This window comes from Haliotis rubra, unplaced genomic scaffold (assembly GCF_003918875.1).
Source record: "Haliotis rubra isolate DU_JTF1 unplaced genomic scaffold, ASM391887v1 Scf1807, whole genome shotgun sequence".
In the NCBI taxonomy this organism is placed as follows: domain Eukaryota; kingdom Metazoa; phylum Mollusca; class Gastropoda; order Lepetellida; family Haliotidae; genus Haliotis; species Haliotis rubra.
In genome coordinates this window covers 52,155-70,425 of record NW_025765789.1, presented here as the reverse complement: position 1 = coordinate 70,425, position 18,271 = coordinate 52,155, and the positions used below count along the sequence as shown (strand labels likewise).

The window sequence follows — 18,271 nt, the reverse complement described above, 5'->3', positions numbered from 1 at the left end:
GGTTTGTCCATTTTTACTCACTCACTCAGTTTACTCATTGCACCTGAACAAGATAAGTCAGTCAGAAAGATTGCTATATTTATAATCATCCATGAAATTAACACGTACATTTGCAGTTCCAAGGTAATATCAAAAATGATTTTGTCTTCACTATACACTTTTAGCTGTATTTGAATTTCCTCCAGTCTGTCTTCCTAGAGTAGATAGTGCATGGACTTGGTATCAAATGTGTACTTCTGTGTGTGTGCAGCATAGCCAGACCAGTTAGATGTTCTGTGCTCATTGTTCACACCTTGTGCCTCGAAGAGAGGAGATCGAAAGACCTTTCACAAGCCACATTGCCGACTGGTATCGTCATGAACACTGTCAGATCAAGTTACCACGTGATCTTTGGGATGAGGCAATGGTTCATTATATAGCATATGTTCATTGGGTTCATAGTTCCAAAAATATAGTCGATAGTTTATATAATACTATTTATTTTTGCACCAGTCAATGTTTGATTGTGTATTCATCGTTTTGTATGTTATTCTCTATTTTGTTTATCCTGCCCGGAGTCTAACCTGGTGTCAAGTGGATTGACTCCTCCTTCTAATTAAAAAGTCTTTTGTTCGTTAATTATCATTAGGTATTGCACACTATGCCTTCAGTTCATACGGTTCCCGGTTGTCTATATCATTGTCCTGGATTCCTTATTTTAGGACTAATTAATGGTTGTTGTAATCATATGTAATTAGGTGTATCATTCTGGTACCGATCATCTGTCAGATTGGCTGCCCGCAATCTTTGCGTCTTTAATTGAGGTGTGGATTTCAGGGCTGCGGTGAGGGTATATCACTCATTCTCAAAAAGGGTGCAAATGCTTTCGCCACCACGCTTTTCTTAAACTAATTAGCAAATGTTATTTTCAGTGTGGCTGAATAATGGTACCAACCTGCCCAACATACATCATACATTAACAGTCCAAATAACCCCCAAAGAATATTTGTTACAGTTAAGGTAATAGGTCAGTTTGAAATGTTTGTTACTGTTGCCGGTAGCAAAACCTTACTTTGCAGTTTACTTAACGCACCTTGGTATACAAATACCTGGATATTAGTACCTTAGGACATTGATATTGGTCAAAAGATTTATTTTCTGCAAATTGTTAGGCCAATGCATTCTTTTTAGATAAATGAATTTGGTCTAATGCCATGTCGCCAGTTTTCAGGAAATGACCGTGACTAATTTTCAGCTAGACACGTGCATGTGTAGAACAAAGCATAATCTCACCCATTTACTTTGAATAAATACAATTTATCTTTACATTAATGGTACTTGTCATTATTTGGGGCTTAGAATATCTCTCTGCATAACATATCTCAATACACAGAAAATAGTCCAAGCGTAAAAATAAGAGTGAAATGTCCGTTAACACCGCCAAGTTAGCGAATTGTGCTCTTTTTGACATAGTTTAAGTTACATTTAGAACACGAAGTATGCCAGGTGGGAAAAGGAAAAATATCCAAAGCTTGTGTGTGGTTAACTGTAACTTAATGCTTTATTTTGCAAGAGTATGTAATCTCAGTTACATAGCTTGTGAAGTTCTGATACTATTTTCTATAATATCACGTGACTCCTATCCCATCTGGAAAATCATACAAGAGGATGCATACAATCACCAAAGACGTAAAGTTGAGAGTCATCGGAAATAGGAAGTAACGATGTAGCGAACATTTCATTTCTAAATATAAAATCGACACCATAACTTACTGTTTAGTTATTTGTCAAGTTTCGGAGTTTACAATTGGGCAATAGAAACATTACCATAACATCAATAACAACCACAAGGAACATTCCATCCTAGTAATAGATATTTCTGTCGCTTCGATTGGATCAAAATTGATCTACAGTCCTATTATTTCCAGAATTTGTGTTGCTAGTCTCATGTTAAATAATTACAATACGAATAATATAAAATTAATACCCCCAAAATATTGAATGATGATAGGTAGATTTGAGTCTGCCTTTAAACAATTAATATCATAAAGATATGTAGATTTTAGTTTGCAAAAAAATGCTCCCAAACATACATATTATATCTTTATATGATTGTATTCAGTTTTCAATATCTTGAAATCTGCCCAGTTTAAGTCTATTTGAGGACAAGACAGTGTTTCTGAAGATATGACATTGTCTAAAATGTTCGTTACTTATATAGTGGTTTATATCTAGTGGTTGGAAAACTATTAAACCATGTTTCCCCCTTGAATAGACGTTCATATTTTATGTTTGAACTTTCAGAGGATTTGTCACTTCATGGCATTTTGTTTCATGTGTATCCTGCGTTCCTAAAGTTTGCTTTCACACAGTTTAACCAATTTTTCCAAGTTCAGTATGTTCTATCCAGCACTGTACTGGCTGGGGATTAGTTAGTATCCCTAGCAAGAACACAGTTACAGAGTTAAGGAAACGTGTACTCACAGGCTTGGTAATAAGGGCCCTTGATATAACGAAAATTTCAGTGTTAGGATTCTTTTAGAGGGTACCTATCTTGTTAGCTTGTATATTCAAAAGCCTTCAGCTCTTGTAGAATTCCCGTTGGTTTTAAGCAGCCCAATATGTTACCTTGGCAAAATAAATGATTTCACTCAAATATAAATGGTTGATTTTTCAATATTTTTGTGAGCCAGTTGCGATATGACACTCAAAATAGTGTTATATCAATACTTTGATGAATAAAGATAATTTGTAAAAAATTCTAGGGAGGCAGCTACCTACGACCCTGGTCAATTGTGTTGTTTTATGTTTTCTTGACCTTTATGTCATTTTTAATATTTGTCTATATGGTCACTTTAAAATATGAAAAGAATTCCCCTAGATGTAAGAAAGTATTGTCATTGTGGTCATTGTCAAGGGAATCAATCAAACGCTTACACCACAATACGAATCAAAGCATACATAACGGCAAGTATTGACCACGTACGTATAAGTCTTAATTGGCGCTACAGAGGAAGTGGAATGACAAAGAGCATTACTTCAGCAAACACAGTTCACCAGAAGCTCTTCAGATGTCCCGATGATGAAAGACTCTATATGACCTAGTAAACTATAAACAAGTTCCTGCAACTAAAACTTGGTCATTAGTTTCCAAACGTTATTCCTACAAACAAATACAGGTGGACATCCTAGAAAATTGGGAGGTCCATCCAAATATTTTAATAGTAATCCAAATAATGACGGGTAAATACTAATCAGTCACAAATTATTACTGAATATCGGTTTATTAACTTTAAATGTGCGTTTAAGGGAGCCAACTACCTTCAATAATAATAGAAGTAGAAAACGTCTATTCTCATAAATCCCTTGGTCATCTTCCGGCTCAGGGAACATAAACAAACATACAGGGTACATCAACCCATGTCCCCCTCGTGACCATTGTCTGTCAGATCATTACGTAATGTACATTGTCTGTCAGATCATTACGTAATGTACATTGTCTGTCAGATCATTACATAATGTACATTGTCTGTCAGATCATTACGTAATGTACATTGTCTGTCAGATCAATACATAATGTACATTGTCTGTCAGATCATTACATAATGTACATTGTCTGTCAGATCATTAAATAATGTACATTGTCTGTCAGATCATTACATAATGTACATTGTCTGTCAGATCATTACGTAATGTACACTGTCTGTCAGATCATTACGTAATGTACATTGTCTGTCAGATCTACCAATGCTACTCCATCTCCTACCGCCCATACACAAGTGGAGGTCAGATAATCCCCCCAAGTCTTCTTTCAGATAATAACCAACATTGCGAGATTGGAATTAACTAACTCAGTAGAACTAGAACCTTCAGTCACATGACCAGGGGCATGTTGGTGTTGATTTCAACTTATACAATACAGTGAAGGAAACTGAAATCCTGCAATAGTGATCCTGTAAATATGTCACTTCTTTAAACATGATCGCTTGCTAATTGTTAAATGTTTAACAAACCTATATGCATAAACAGGGCGACTTTTGGGATCAGGGCCGTAGGTTTCAACTAACGCACAGCTGTCTGCGGCGTCTTCGACTACTGGGCCACCATTGCCTCTTCACGAGACGATGCCATCAGCCGTGATGTATATAGATGTTAATGTCTACTGGCACCACGTGAAGTACAACTCATCCCTTGTACAAATACAACCCATCCCTTGTATAGATACCACCCACCCCTTATACAGAAACAACTCACCCCTTGTACAGATACAACTCACCACTTGTACAAGTTCGACTCCTCTTTTCCTCATGGATAGAAAGCTACCTTATGATTTTAATCACGATTGAACTGGTACAAAGACCCAGAATCGATCTTTGAATATTTAGGCTATGTCGAGCAAACCTGTACTTGATTCAATTCCCAAACATCCGTTTCATACTCAAACCTGTACTTGATTTCATGGGTTATAGTGAAAACGGACACGAGCGAAAACGGCCAAAAATATAATCGAGAAAACGGCCACCGTTTCTAAAGAAAACGGTCTCTGAGCCTTTGAATCTACAATCAGTCACATCGGTTTGTTCAACGTTACTATCGAAACAACCTATCAATCTTCAAAGGTTAAACCGCTATAGTTATCGAATGAAGTCCGCAATGAAGTAAATCTCTATTATGTAGGACATATATAATCATATAATCTCCTTTGATATTGGTGCAACTATGTTGGCCGTTTTCTCTAGGCATAGGGACCGTTTTCTCTTGGTTCGGACGCCGTTCCAGCGCGGTGGCCGTTTTCTCGATTTTTGGGGGGTCCGTTTTCGCTGGGGTCCGTCTTCTCCGTATCCCAATTCCATCCCAAACATCCGTCCCATACTCGCTCAGTCAGGTTCATGTATTGTGACTTACCGAACCCCGGTTTGATCGGCTCCTACGAAACCACCTGTGTACTAGGTATGGATTCGGATCCTCTATTCCCATTGAAAATGAGGGCGGTGGGGTAGCCTAGTGGTTAAAGCGTCCGCTCGTCACGCCGAAGACCCGGGTTCGATTCCCCACATGGGCACAATGTGTTAAGCCCATTTCTGGTGTCCCCCGCCGTGATATTGCTGGAATATTGCTAAAAGCGGCGTAAAACTAAACTCAGTCAGCCATTGAAAATGGCCTCTAAACAATGACAGTTGAGACCAGTAAAAGCGGCTCAATGGAGTCGTGTAACATAATTGTGGAACCAAACTAAAAACACATCAGAGCTTACCCATCTGCAATTGACTGAGTGATAAACAGTAGACCGTGATGAAACAAGCTTAACGTGTCAGTTGACGGCAGTTTGAGCAATTTATCTACTAACTGTTCTCTGTAGCAGCTGTTCCACAGATGTATGTATTTACAATAATATAACGGTTTATAACAAACGCCGGAACTAATTGTGTATGGTAGTCACATACTGGTTGCTATAGCAACACTGGTCATTCCCGACGATACATCCGTTATCGTCGAACTGATTCCATACCAAACAAATATTTTCAAAAACTACAGGAATTTACAGAAACGTGTTGTTGTTTTTGCTTGTTTTTTTATTTGTTTATTTGATTGTTTGTTTTGTTTTGTTTTTCTTGTGTTGTTCTTGTTTTGTTGTTTGTTTGTTGTTGTTGTTGGTGGTGGTGGTGGTGCGTGTGTGCGTGCGTGCGTGCGTGCGTGCGTGCGTGCGTGCGTGCGTGCGTGCGTGCGTGTGAGTCTGTGAAGTGATAGCAGACTAAACCTCTGATCCAAAATTTGTATCCCAACACAACTTAAACAGAAGACCTATTCCCGTGTAGAAAAGATTCTTATCCCTCATAAAGTATATTTTGTCCCTATATATCGTACACGGTACGGTTTCCGGTTTATCTGCTGCATGCTTCCATCTGAGAGGCGAACATGCCTGTTGTGACACGTTCATTCATTCATTGAGTCCCTGTCTATTGCTGACATCAAAGGGTATCCCAAGGTCATTCCATTGCGAAACGTAAACAGATCAAAAGACCTTTTTATCCAATCGGCTAAAACAAGAAACAAAAGCGGTTTCATTAATTTATTTAGGTGGAATACGAACAGGTATAGTTGACATACCCATCAGCCAATGATTTGACCCGGAGACTCGTCACTTGACAGAACAAAATTCTTGAAATAGGCGTACGAATCTCTTGTTGGCGCCCAGTCAGCCGATCCACCACCAAAGAACGTTGAGAAGAAAATACCGTCGATGGTGACGCTGGTCTTGGTGCGGAATTTGACGTTGTTGATTTGATATACTTGTTTACCGTTGTACCAGACTTTGGCCCATCCGTCCAGCTTTCCTGGTGTATTTAGCTGCACCTCTTGAGCAATATTCTGCCAAACACCCTTTTGGAAATGCCACGAATCTCTACCTAAGGAGTTACCGAAGTCAAAGTTGCAAATGTTCTTGGTGCAAAAGTCAGAACGTTGTCCAGTAGGGATGTAGGCGTAGAGTTCTCCACCTCCTCCAGTCCTCCACATGAAACGGGTCGAAAAACAATCTTCATAGTGACGTCCTCCAGAACAGGTTTGGGAGCCTCCCCAGAGACCCGGGAGCTTGCCGCCTTTAACCCAGTCAAAATGTGGGTCAAAGTAGATGTCGTAGCTCAACGTCAGCCTCGTGTGTGGTGTGATGGGTGTCCAGTAGAATTGAATTCCTCGATGCCCCCGAACGTGGACGTAGTGTCCCTTCTCGTAGAATACTTTCAGGACGTGTTCCCCGGTACCGGTAGGGTCAAGGACAACGGAGCCCGAGTTCTCGTCAAAGCTCCCGTGTTGTAACACTGTTATTCCATGCTTGTAGTCATTCGGGTCGAACCCATTTCGTGCATACAGAACCTTGCCTGAAATAGATAGTTAAACATGATACTTATATTGATCTCGGCCACACATTGAAAGAACGACAGGTTCATCATTATGGTCAATATTAAGTGATACATATAAATGCACACAGTAATTTGTTTCCCTGACAAAATGCGTTATTATTGACGTCATTTGTCATGGATGTTACATGTTTATAAAATGGAATCGATAAATTAAAGATCATAGTTGTGTCACACCAATCACTGTCAGTGTTTCACTTGATGACATTCATTTAATACCGAGTCATGCTTGAAGACACATTTTGTATGATATACGATATGTAATGGCTCATTGTAAATCATCACTTTTATCCAAACTGTTTAAACTTATAAGGTGCTACCGGAAACAACAATGGTATGTGGAAAATGTGTAATGAAGTATTTTTATACGGATGGGTGAGTGAGTGAGTTCAGTTTTACGCCACTTTTAGCAATATTCCAGCAATATCACGACGACGGACACCAGAAATGGGCTTCACACATTGGACCCATGTTGGGAATTGAACCCGGGTCGTGGGCGTGACGAGTGAACGTATTAACCACTGGGCTACCCCATGGCCCATATACGGATGGATGGTGTGAACGACTAGTATACTTTATTAAAGGGAAGGGTTTTCGCATGCGATTATAAGAAAACTGGAGATGGCAATGGCGTCAACTCATTAGATACCAGGCAATACTGTCAGAGACTTTGACGACTGGGAAGCTGAATTTAGGTCAAATACAGTGGTACAGCACGTGGAGGCAATGCAAATACTTGTTTCATGGAGAAAATATTCTTATCGTTACTTTATAAAGCACACATTACCTTTCATAGCTCATGGAACGCCTCACTCACTCAGTGGCGTATCACCAGATGGTAGTTCACTTTAATATTCAATCTTCCTTAGTGTGCACCCACAGGCATACAACATGTGAATCTATTCTTGGTATTACCACTTACAACATGGGAATCTATTCTTGGTATTACCACTTACAACATGGGAATCTATTCTTGGTATTACCACTTACAACATGGGAATCTATTCTTGGTATTACCACTTACAACATGGGAATCTATTCTTGGTATTACCACTTACAACATGGGAATCTATTCTTGGTATTACCACTTACAACATGGGAATCTATTCTTGGTATTACCACTTACAACATGGAAATCTATTCTTGGTATTACCACTTACAACATGGGAATCTATTCTTAGTATTACCACTTGCAACATGGGAATCTATTCTTGGTATTACCACTTACAACATGGGAATCTATTCTTGGTATTACCACTTACAGCATGGGAATCTATTCTTGGTATTACCACTTACAACATGGGAATCTATTCTTGGTATTACCACTTACAACATGGGAATCTATTCTTGGTATTACCACTTACAACATGGGAATCTATTCTTGGTATTACCACTTACAACATGGGAATCTATTCTTGGTATTACCACTTACAGCATGGGATTCTATTCTTGGTATTACCACTTACAAATGGCAGAAATAGTGCCCTATGAACCTACAACTCAACTCACTCCATGTTTACCTGTGACGTGGCTAGAGGTGTGAGGTGTCCCTGGCTTGGGTGTCTGTATATTGGGTGTGTGGGCCGACACTGGCCCATCCATGCCTTCAATGTAGAACCGGCCTTTGGGTACAATGTCACCGTCCGTACGGCCAACTAGCTTCACGCACAGTTTGTCGCCAACCTTCTGATCACCATAGGATTGCTTGTTGACAAGGACAAACTCTTTACCGCCATTCAGAGTTTTCTGAACTTCAGCAACCCACACCTAAAAGTATGATAGTTGAAAATACGTTACATGTCAACCTTTTTTGTTACTTGGGAACACATGCATAATTAGGTCTCTACCAGGACTTCCGGTATAAGGTACGAAGTACGGTCTACTACTGGAGTACGTCCACCACCAATGAGCTCTGGTGTGCCAGAAACATAAAAGTAGTCGACAGCAGGGGGCATATTTACATACCTAGTAGGTTGTCAAGGACACCACGAGACGGATCTCAACAACCAGGACAGCTCTCCGTGACTTAAACGGAAGACAAGATTAACCAGAGCTCCTCGTCGGAGATTCTGCTGTTCTTACACGTCATCTTCAGAAGGTCAATACAAATAATTGAAAGCGTTCTGAGGCAACTGTTATGGTTTGTGTTCCTTCTATTAAGGAGATTTACTGCATTCAGGTACTTGGTTAGTAGTATGGCTTCAAAAACTAAATTTTGTCACTCGTGTGTTAATCATTCACGCGGAATACAACTTACGTCCAAGTGATTGATGTGATGGTCAAAGATGGCGTGAGCTGTCCAGTGTTGCAGGTTTTTAGTGATAGGCTCGCAGAACTCAGACTTGAAACCACCATCCCAGTGATCGGTGATGGGAATATCCATGGCAACGACAGATGAGATGAGAAGCAGAACCGCGAGAAGGAACATCATGATTCTTAAAACGAAAAACGGAAATATATGTTAACATGAATACTTGACCTACGCTTATTCTCTCTCTTTGGTCAGTACACGTGGATGTCATGCCGAGCGAGAAATATAGGTAAACGGTATATGTGATTGTAAATCTATCACTGTTGCACAAAAGCAGTTGTTCTCATCGAAAAGTACATCCGATGATCAACAGGCAATATGAACATCAGGCCATTTCACATTCTTCAATATGTTCCCCAACATCGCACACTTACCTATTTCAGGTCTGTCGTGCTGTCCGTCTATCTTCCCTATCTTCCCGAGATATGTAGACACTGATTATATAGGCCTCACATGACGTTACATATACTGATAAAGTACATGTTATGCAAGATGTGTTTATATATAAAGAAATAAGGACACACGTTCACTCCTGCATGTTTTAACCCTATCTTCGTAGAAAAATTACAGTTACATATAATTTTGTTACATAACTATATGATGATCGCGCATTATATAGTCTCCCCAAAAAAACCTCATATGTTATATTGATATATGAAATTTCGAATATTTTTCAAAATTAGTGTTTGATTTTTATAATTTGGTCATTATAATGCAAATGCACAGCGCAAAAACACATCTTCGGAAACTTAAATGTACGTATACGCCCGAAAGTGCCAAAAAAGGTATGCACTTGCAGTTCTTAGTAATCGAGTGCGGAGACATTGCCTTACAAGGCGTTTTGCTTTCAGACGGCCATTGGCATTTTTTAGCTAAATGAAAGAATACCGTTAAGTTCTGTGAGCCTATCACAGAATATCGACTCACTGCTGTAAATCGAAACATTGGACGTCCGGAGGCTGGGGTTGTACGTCACCTCAATGTTCACCAGAGTACCATCAGTTGGATATTGAAGACAACGCCCAACTGGGAACGGACGCCTTCTCTTGTTGAACATTTTACAGACTGCAGTAGTGGTTAGAGCGTCTGTGCGAAGAGCGGAAGGCCGCGGGTTCGATCCCCGGCCGCGTCATACCAAATGACGTATAAATATGGTACTTGTTGGTCCCTGCCTGGCGCTCGGCATTAATGGGTACAACAAGGACTGGTGGGCTCGGAGTCAGTTTAATGTGCTTGAGTGGGGTATTCATGCTTAACTGCGGCATGGTATCTCAGTGAGCTAGCACTATAAAACCAGCTTAAGTCCGGGCTAGTACAAGCAGCCACACATGCACACCCATGCACGTCGTCATATGAGCGAAATATTCTTAAGTACGACGTTAAACTCCCCATTTGACCTGAGCTCACCTCACCACATCACATCTTATATGTATAAGCTATACATGCTAACAGACATTTGATCCTTTATACTGTGAAATTTGGTTGCTACCGATACAGGATTACATGTGTTATCCCACTTTACATTCGGGAAAATACACCTAGGCGTTTTATTGTTGGGAGAGAAAATATAGCATTTTTTATATATGTCACACACACGTATATATGTGTGCGTTATATGCGCATGTTACTTTGTTTGGGGCCAGACCATTTTCTTTGACGAAAGTGCTCTATGTTGTACTGGAGAAACACAATTATTAGGTTTTACAATAACAGGGCTGCACACATTGTACCGAACTGGGGAATCAAATTACCGGTAATCAGAGAGACAAGCGAACGAATTTTCTATTAGCCTACCCTAAGGCCCTTTAACACATGATGGTGATTCGTGAACCATATGTGTTACACCGAGGCTGCCATTTACTTGTATCAACCATGACACAAACATCAAAGCTAACATATCGATTTGTTTTGACTAATGATTGTAGCTAACGATGTCACACACATCATATATACACATACCCACTGACCTCCATATACCTGGCCGTTAACTGATTATTGTGGTGTAGTAGGATTAATGTTGACGTATCTATGTCAGCAGAGTGACAATAACAATTATCATAGATGCCAATGTCAAATTGTTAATGATGCCATCACTTCCATCATGCCAATGATTCTTTTACTAGTACATTGATAAAATAATGCGAGCTACTTATAAGTGCGAAAAATGCGACTATATCTGAAGCTATATCTAATTGTTCCTTCACTATCCCTTTCAATTCTCCGTTCACTGATAGGTCCATCGGCTGTAACTCACAAGTGCACCCAGCCGGAACAAAGCGAACTTCAAAATGTTTCTTTTTCAAAGTTTGAAGAAACGATTCGCAACGAATGTCCTTGAGTTGTTAATGTCCAATTTGATACGGGGACGATTTTCATGCCAGTTTGATCAAAGTTTATTATGAGGTCAGCTGGGATCGACTTTGACGAAACTACTTCCCCTATTTCTGTAATGAACTCTTCCCGTTTTGTGTCATAATCAGATGGTAGTTTCCTGGCAGCATGTAACCGGTAGCTGGATCCGACAGGTCGACGCTTAGTGGCAGTACATTGATAAATGTGCTTCTATGTGTGAAGTAATTAGTCATGCCATCTGGCGGCAGACAGAACAGGATGTAATAAGCTGACCATAAACACGCCTTACTTTTGTACATCCGGTACATAGACTAAGTGTTAAAGTGGTTGGCAAGGGATAAAAGGCGCTTCAAAAATGCTTTGCACAGAAGGCTTGGTTGTGGATTTTGGGTACTAGTATAGTGCTAAAAGCTGCTGGTGTTATTGACTCTTGAACTGGTTTGTTGAATTCCGAGCGTGTATATGCGTCGGGACAGTAGGAGCAGTCTGCACAGCAAGCATGGGTTACACAAATATCACTTACGATGGGGCTAATCATTCGAGGATCAGTTTGGATGTTCCCTTGGCTGAAGTCATCAATGATACCGAGACAGAACCAGACTGGTTTGTGTATTACGGAATCCCGTACAACCCGTACATGAAGATCTACGGTATTTTCATCTTGGTCATAGCGTCTTTTGGGTTTCTTGGCAACTGTTTCACAATGGCGGTGCTGGGTCAGAAGAGTATGTCTTCAGTTGGAACAGCGTTGCTATTCCACCTTGCCGTCCCCGACAACGTCTACCTTGTCGCCGTGACCGTCCTGGACGGTATACTGTGGGTGAACCCTGGAACTGACTTCGTGGACCATATTGCCATGGTCTCCCAGTCCATACTGGCGCCCATCTCCCACACTGCATACACTGCGGGCATCTACATCACAGTCGCTTTGGCCCTTCAGAGGTACGTCATGGTTACCAAACCTTTAAAGGTCAAGTCTATGATGACCCGGAAAACTATCAGATGGGTTGTTCTGGCTATCTATACCTTTTCCATCCTGTTCAACATCCCCCACTGGATCGCCATGGCGCCTGAAAGCTACTGGGAACCCTATCTGAACAGGTCATGGCTTCGTCCACGAAACAGAGACTTTATGTTTTCAAAGTTCTATCTGAGGTACTACAGGGGGTACCTCAACATGGTCGTAAAACTAATTGTTCCTTTTGTGATATTCATAATAACTACTTCTCTGATTCTCCTGCACTTGTACCGATCCCGACATACCATTCGCAAGTCAGTAGCTAAGTCGTGCGGCAAGTCCACCAGTAAGCTGGGAGGAAGATCTGACGGCAAGTTCACACTCGTTGTTCTGGCTGTGACTCTGATGTCCATCGTGAGCCATTCGTCCACATCGCTGCAGTTCATATTCAAACTTTCAATTTGGCAAGGCAAGAACTGTAAACATGCTTGTATAGTATTTGGTAGAATCGGGAACGCTCTCACTGTGTGTAACTGTGTCTTTAATTTTGTTTTCCTTTGTGCATTCGGGAAAAAGTTTCGTGAAAATGTAAGTTCACTTTTCGGATCATGGAAATCATCTTTTTCCGTGACCCACGTGTCGTAAAGGTATTCACCTTGTAAATGATTATTTATTCCATAATTTGTTTGGCTATTGTAAGCATTGTAAATGATGATGTTACGACTTATGTCGGCATATCATGTTTTGGTTCTGCAGATAGTTTTTCTTGGTGGTAACATCATATTTTGTATATAATGTATCGATTTAGTGTCCCTTTGTTTATTATTACATTCTGTATCCAAAAATATTTGAACATCAATGTTGACAGCAACTTTAGTTAAGAGCGTCTTTGTTGACATGTTAAACTGTATGCCTACTTATTATATAGTATTACCAATGTAAACGTAATATAGTAATACAGGGGTGCAATACGGATGACGTGGTCAAATTCCGTATTGCACCCCAGATTCCGCATTGAACCCCTACCTGCCGCTATCTTTTGTTTTCTTAATAGCAGATTAAGGCAAGATAAGAGGGTATATAATAAATATAGAACGTCATACTAGTGTATTTTGATGTTTGTATTGAACTCGAAGATGTCATGAGAGCAGAGAAACAACTCGTTGTTTCTCTGCTCCCATGACATCTTCTCGTCACTAGTATGACGTTCTATATATATCCGCATTTCCGGGTTAGGTGCCGAGCCATGGGGCTGATCCTTCTTCATTTTGTTATAATGGCTGTGAGAATCGCTTGATCACACATTCCTGTGGTTTGGTCTTTGTGTGAGAACCATGCTCACTGCTTGACGTGTACGGATGTGTCCATTGACCCCGACTGCGTGTATTTCACGTCAGGTATTTAATAAATGTTTTGCAATTTGAAATTGTCTAGGTTTTCTGTAGTTTATCTGTTTTGATTTCGTGAAAGTGTGATGCAGATGGTATTTCATGCGGGTACAGTTCAGCTTTACATGAAGTTTAGACGTGTTTTGTTGAAAAGGACGTTTGTAGCTGAAGCGATTCAACCCTTTCAATAACATTAATGGGTATATTCTAACTGTAAAGTCCATTGTTCGATTACGACTATAAATATTTAAGCATGAATCACTATTACATAATGATGACACCGGGTGTTTGTAGATTGATGAATGTATCACGTCCTGCAGCCGGTAGCATCCACAAACACACGCCAAGGCAAGTAAATTAAACACAGGATGTTAAAAAAACATATCCTGAAAATACTGATATGGTATTAAATATTATCGTTAATCTCTCAAACAGGGATTAAGAGGTACGTTTGCTTGCCCATGTAAGTACGTCATTATTTTATTTCTCTGGAGCAGTGTCATCCAGTACGAAATAGGAATGAACACGTCTGCAACTTTTCTAGCCAAAGCAAAAGTCGGTAGCATTGAGGATGTTGTAAAAGGCTTCGGGACTGAAAGCCGCTTGTATATTCGTTCACGGATCTCGAAGTTTAACCACAAGCAGAGTGGAGTGAGTGAGTGAGTATTTCTTAATGCCGTGTCAGTAAATTAGCAGCTATTCGCGGCGATCACACAGTTACGAGCTAGTTGCGTAAAACAAAAAGAACGGACATGAAATACAAACACAAAACCACAACATAAAGACTGAAATCCACTTATTTGTGTATTGATGACATAGTGCACAATACCGGTAATATGTCATATAAGCGATGAATCATACCCTTAACCCACAATGCGAGGAGGGTCAATGTTTTCAGTGGATAGGACAAAGTTCTTGAAGTAGGCGTAGCAGTCCCTCGTCGGGGCCCAGCTCGAAGTACTGCCTCCAAAGAAGGTGGAGAAAAATATCCCGTCAATTAGTATGTTGGGGTTGTTTCTGAAGTTGACGTTGTTGATTTCATAGACACTGTAGCCATTATACCAAATCTTGGCAAACCCGTCCGTCTTCCCGGGAGTGTTGAGGGTGATGTGTTCTGTAATGGTCTGCCACTTCCCTTTCTGGAACCTCCAACTCCCTCTCCCCAGGGAATTGCCGTACTGGAAGTTGCACTGGACTTCATGGCAGAAAGTAGACACCTGTTGAGAGGGAATGTAGGCATATATCTCGCCATCCCCGTTCACCCTCCACATCAGCCGGGCCGTGAAGCACGTGTCGGAATGCTCACCCCCGGAACAATTCACCCAGCCTCCAAACAGTCCAGGCAACTTACCTCCTTTGACGAAGTCAAAGTTAGGGTCAAAGAAAAGGTCATAGCTAAGGGTCAAGGCCTTCTGTGGAGCAGCAGGTTTGGCGTAGAATCCAAGACCCCGGTGATTATGGAGTCCGACGTATTGGCCTTTTTCGTAGAACACCCGAAGAACCTTATCGCCCCCTCCAGCAGGGTCATCCACAACTGACCCAGAGCCTTCGTCCCACTGACCGTCGGCCAGGGCTTTCCAGTTGTTCAGGTAGTTGTTGGGGTCGAAAGACTTCAGTTCCCAGAGGACGTGACCTATATAACATCAGGGAGTGAGTGAGTGAGTGAATTTAGTTTACGCCGCACTCAGCAATATTCCAGCTATATGGCGGCGGGTCTGTAAATAATCGAGTTTCGACCAGACAATCCGGTGATCAATCCAGTCGCCTCTAACGACAAGCATGTGTTACTGAAGATCGATTCTAACCCGGATCTTCACGGATCTAACAACATGTCCTCATCATTTCACAGTATCCTGATGTTCGTCTTTCTGTACACGTACATTTATTGATGTCCTCTGATATAAACCGTTTTCTTTCCATCAGGGCAACAGTACTACTTCTTTGGATAATTGGGTCACTTTTACATTTGTTCCAGAATTTTCATTTTCGGAATTGTACTTGGCATAACAATAAGACTATTCTCCTACGTTTATCTGCTGTTTCTATTTGGTTAAGGACTGCGATGGTGTTACAACTACGTTCTTCTGCTGTCCCGTCAGTTGGGTAATTCTTAACCAAACTCGACCAAGTTGTTTGCTTAAAATCTACAAATAAAACTGGATGGTCACAAAGGTTTCTTCACTGACCATTGCGGGGTGTAAAACAACTTCACAGGTATTGTCTACATAGTTTGCAGCAAGCCGAGCACTGACCCTATGGTAATCTGGTGTGGGAGTAGGTCCGTTCACCCCTTCAATGTAGAACTGTATGCTTGAGGGTTTCTGGCCAGTGTAGTCCACCATGAAGTGACCACAGTACTTGCTACCCGTGGTCAGTTCGCCATGGCGGGGAGTGTGCTCTATCACATACTCCTTCCCGTTGTCCATGGACTCTATCACAACTCCAGAGTAAAACTGTGGATACAGTTAATGTACGTATTAACTCAATTGGTTCATGTTGGTACAACAGCTCTCACCATATCTAGACAACATGAAACAGGAACAATTGTTGACTTCATGCGTAATGACGTCATCATACAATTGTTGACTTCATGAGTAATGGCGTTCATTCACCATTGTTGATTTCATGCGTGATGACGTCATCATACAATTGTTGACTTCATGCGCAATGACGTCATCATACAATTGTTGACTTCATGAGTAATGGCGTTACTTCACCATTGTTGACTTCATGCGTAAGGACGTCATCATACAATTGTTGACTTCATGGGTAATGACGTCATCATACAATTGTTGACTTCATGCGCAATGACGTCATCATACAATTGTTGACTTCATGAGTAATGGCGCTACTTCACCATTGTTGATTTCATGCGTAATGACGTCATCATACAATTGTTGACTTCATGCGCAATGACGTCATCATACAATTGTTGACTTCATGAGTAATGGCGTTACTTCACCATTGTTGACTTCATGCGTAAGGACGTCATCATACAATTGTTGACTTCATGCGTAATGACGTCATCATACAATTGTTGACTTCATGAGTAATGGCGTTACTTCACCATTGTTGACTTCATGAGTAATGACGTCATCACATCATTGTTCATTTCGTGAGTAATGACGTCATGACATCATTGCTGGCATCACAAACCTTGTGCTGATCAGTTGAATATACATGTTCGTTTGAGACTACATATATCTATTGTTCTCGTTTTCGTTTATATATATAATCAGGTGCTGCGCATTCGCAGAGCTGTCATTATAATGTCACCAAGAATGGTAGCAGAGCTATGATGATAACGTCACCAAGAATGGTAGCAGAACTGTCACAATTAGATTTTCAGCGTGGAAGAGAATCACGGAAAGTAGAAAATAGATTAAAAGTGGGAAACTACTGTACCTGCATGTTGTTGGTTGGTTGGTCAAAGAATAGATGTCCCCGCCAGTTGATGACGTCATGCGTGACGGACAAGCAGAATTCCGACTTGATGGTGTTCCCCCAGGTCTTGGTGATGGTAAGGTCCATCATTCCTGACACCCAGGGGGAGGTGAACATGGGGAGGAGGAAGAGACTGATCCACAACATCCTGAGTGAGTGAGGGAGTGATTTTTACGCCGCTTTTCGCAATATTGCAACACTATCATGGCGGGGGATACAAAAAATGGTCTTCACATATTTTACCCCAAATAATACTGAAGAGTTACCATTTTGAACTATTACATATGGACAATAGCAGTCATGGATCAGTTTGAAAACGTCTCACATACGTCAACCATGAACATATGTGACTGTGTAGTGTAGTGTAGCGAAGGCTTCCACCAACACACCTTCTGCCAGCACAGACAACAACATGGCACCTGTGCCATCGTCTTGACTCAATGCTTCTTTACCACGCAACGGTACGGCTGGCATTGAATTGGGTCATTTGACGTGCGCGCGTTAGAAGCTGACGAACTGAACAGACTACACAAACACACGATACAACTACAAATGCGCATTTGGTCTTTAGGATTTGTCATGAAGGCATTATTCATATTATTTTATCTAAAATACATGTATTAAATTTATCAGTTTCCTGATTAACTACATGTAACAGTACATACGTGACTTGCAGAGTGGTAGCAGCACGCAGATATATTCAGTGTGGGATTTCACGGGCTGTTCAGGCCACGTGCACAGATACTGATAGTAATGCTACGTTGTATAATACTTTCTGGAAAACTACGCGAGGAACGTGAGATTACCATAATATGCGTATGAAGATTCGCCATAAACAGTTGAGCATGCTCTTGAAATCCATCCTACCCTCAGCTGAACACAATCTTTTCGCTTGGAAACCAGCAAGGGCAGTTTTCTATAG

At 40.9% G+C, this 18,271-nt stretch overlaps 3 protein-coding genes across 3 annotated transcripts; 1 reads left to right on the top strand and 2 right to left on the bottom strand.

Annotated features, from left to right (window-relative positions):
• Nucleotides 1–6,035: 6,035 nt before the first annotated feature.
• On the bottom strand, nucleotides 6,036–9,670 carry LOC124273478. The gene is made up of 4 exons (XM_046708747.1): nucleotides 9,582–9,670; nucleotides 9,154–9,331; nucleotides 8,417–8,663; nucleotides 6,036–6,857 (listed from the first exon to the last, which is right to left on the bottom strand). Exons 2-4 carry the CDS (start codon nucleotides 9,325–9,327, stop codon nucleotides 6,091–6,093), a joined length of 1,188 nt encoding a protein of 395 aa, XP_046564703.1. The 5' UTR covers nucleotides 9,328–9,331; nucleotides 9,582–9,670; the 3' UTR covers nucleotides 6,036–6,090.
• Nucleotides 9,671–12,058: 2,388 nt separating this feature from the next.
• Nucleotides 12,059–14,232, top strand: LOC124273471 (G-protein coupled receptor daf-37-like). The gene is made up of 2 exons (XM_046708742.1): nucleotides 12,059–12,931; nucleotides 14,200–14,232. The coding sequence occupies exons 1-2, from the start codon at nucleotides 12,059–12,061 to the stop codon at nucleotides 14,230–14,232; spliced, it is 906 nt and encodes a 301-aa protein (XP_046564698.1).
• Nucleotides 14,233–14,696: 464 nt separating this feature from the next.
• On the bottom strand, nucleotides 14,697–18,146 carry LOC124273477. The gene is made up of 4 exons (XM_046708746.1): nucleotides 18,015–18,146; nucleotides 17,311–17,497; nucleotides 16,158–16,358; nucleotides 14,697–15,539 (listed from the first exon to the last, which is right to left on the bottom strand). Exons 2-4 carry the CDS (start codon nucleotides 17,494–17,496, stop codon nucleotides 14,769–14,771), a joined length of 1,158 nt encoding a protein of 385 aa, XP_046564702.1. The 5' UTR covers nucleotide 17,497; nucleotides 18,015–18,146; the 3' UTR covers nucleotides 14,697–14,768.
• Nucleotides 18,147–18,271: the final 125 nt, after the last annotated feature.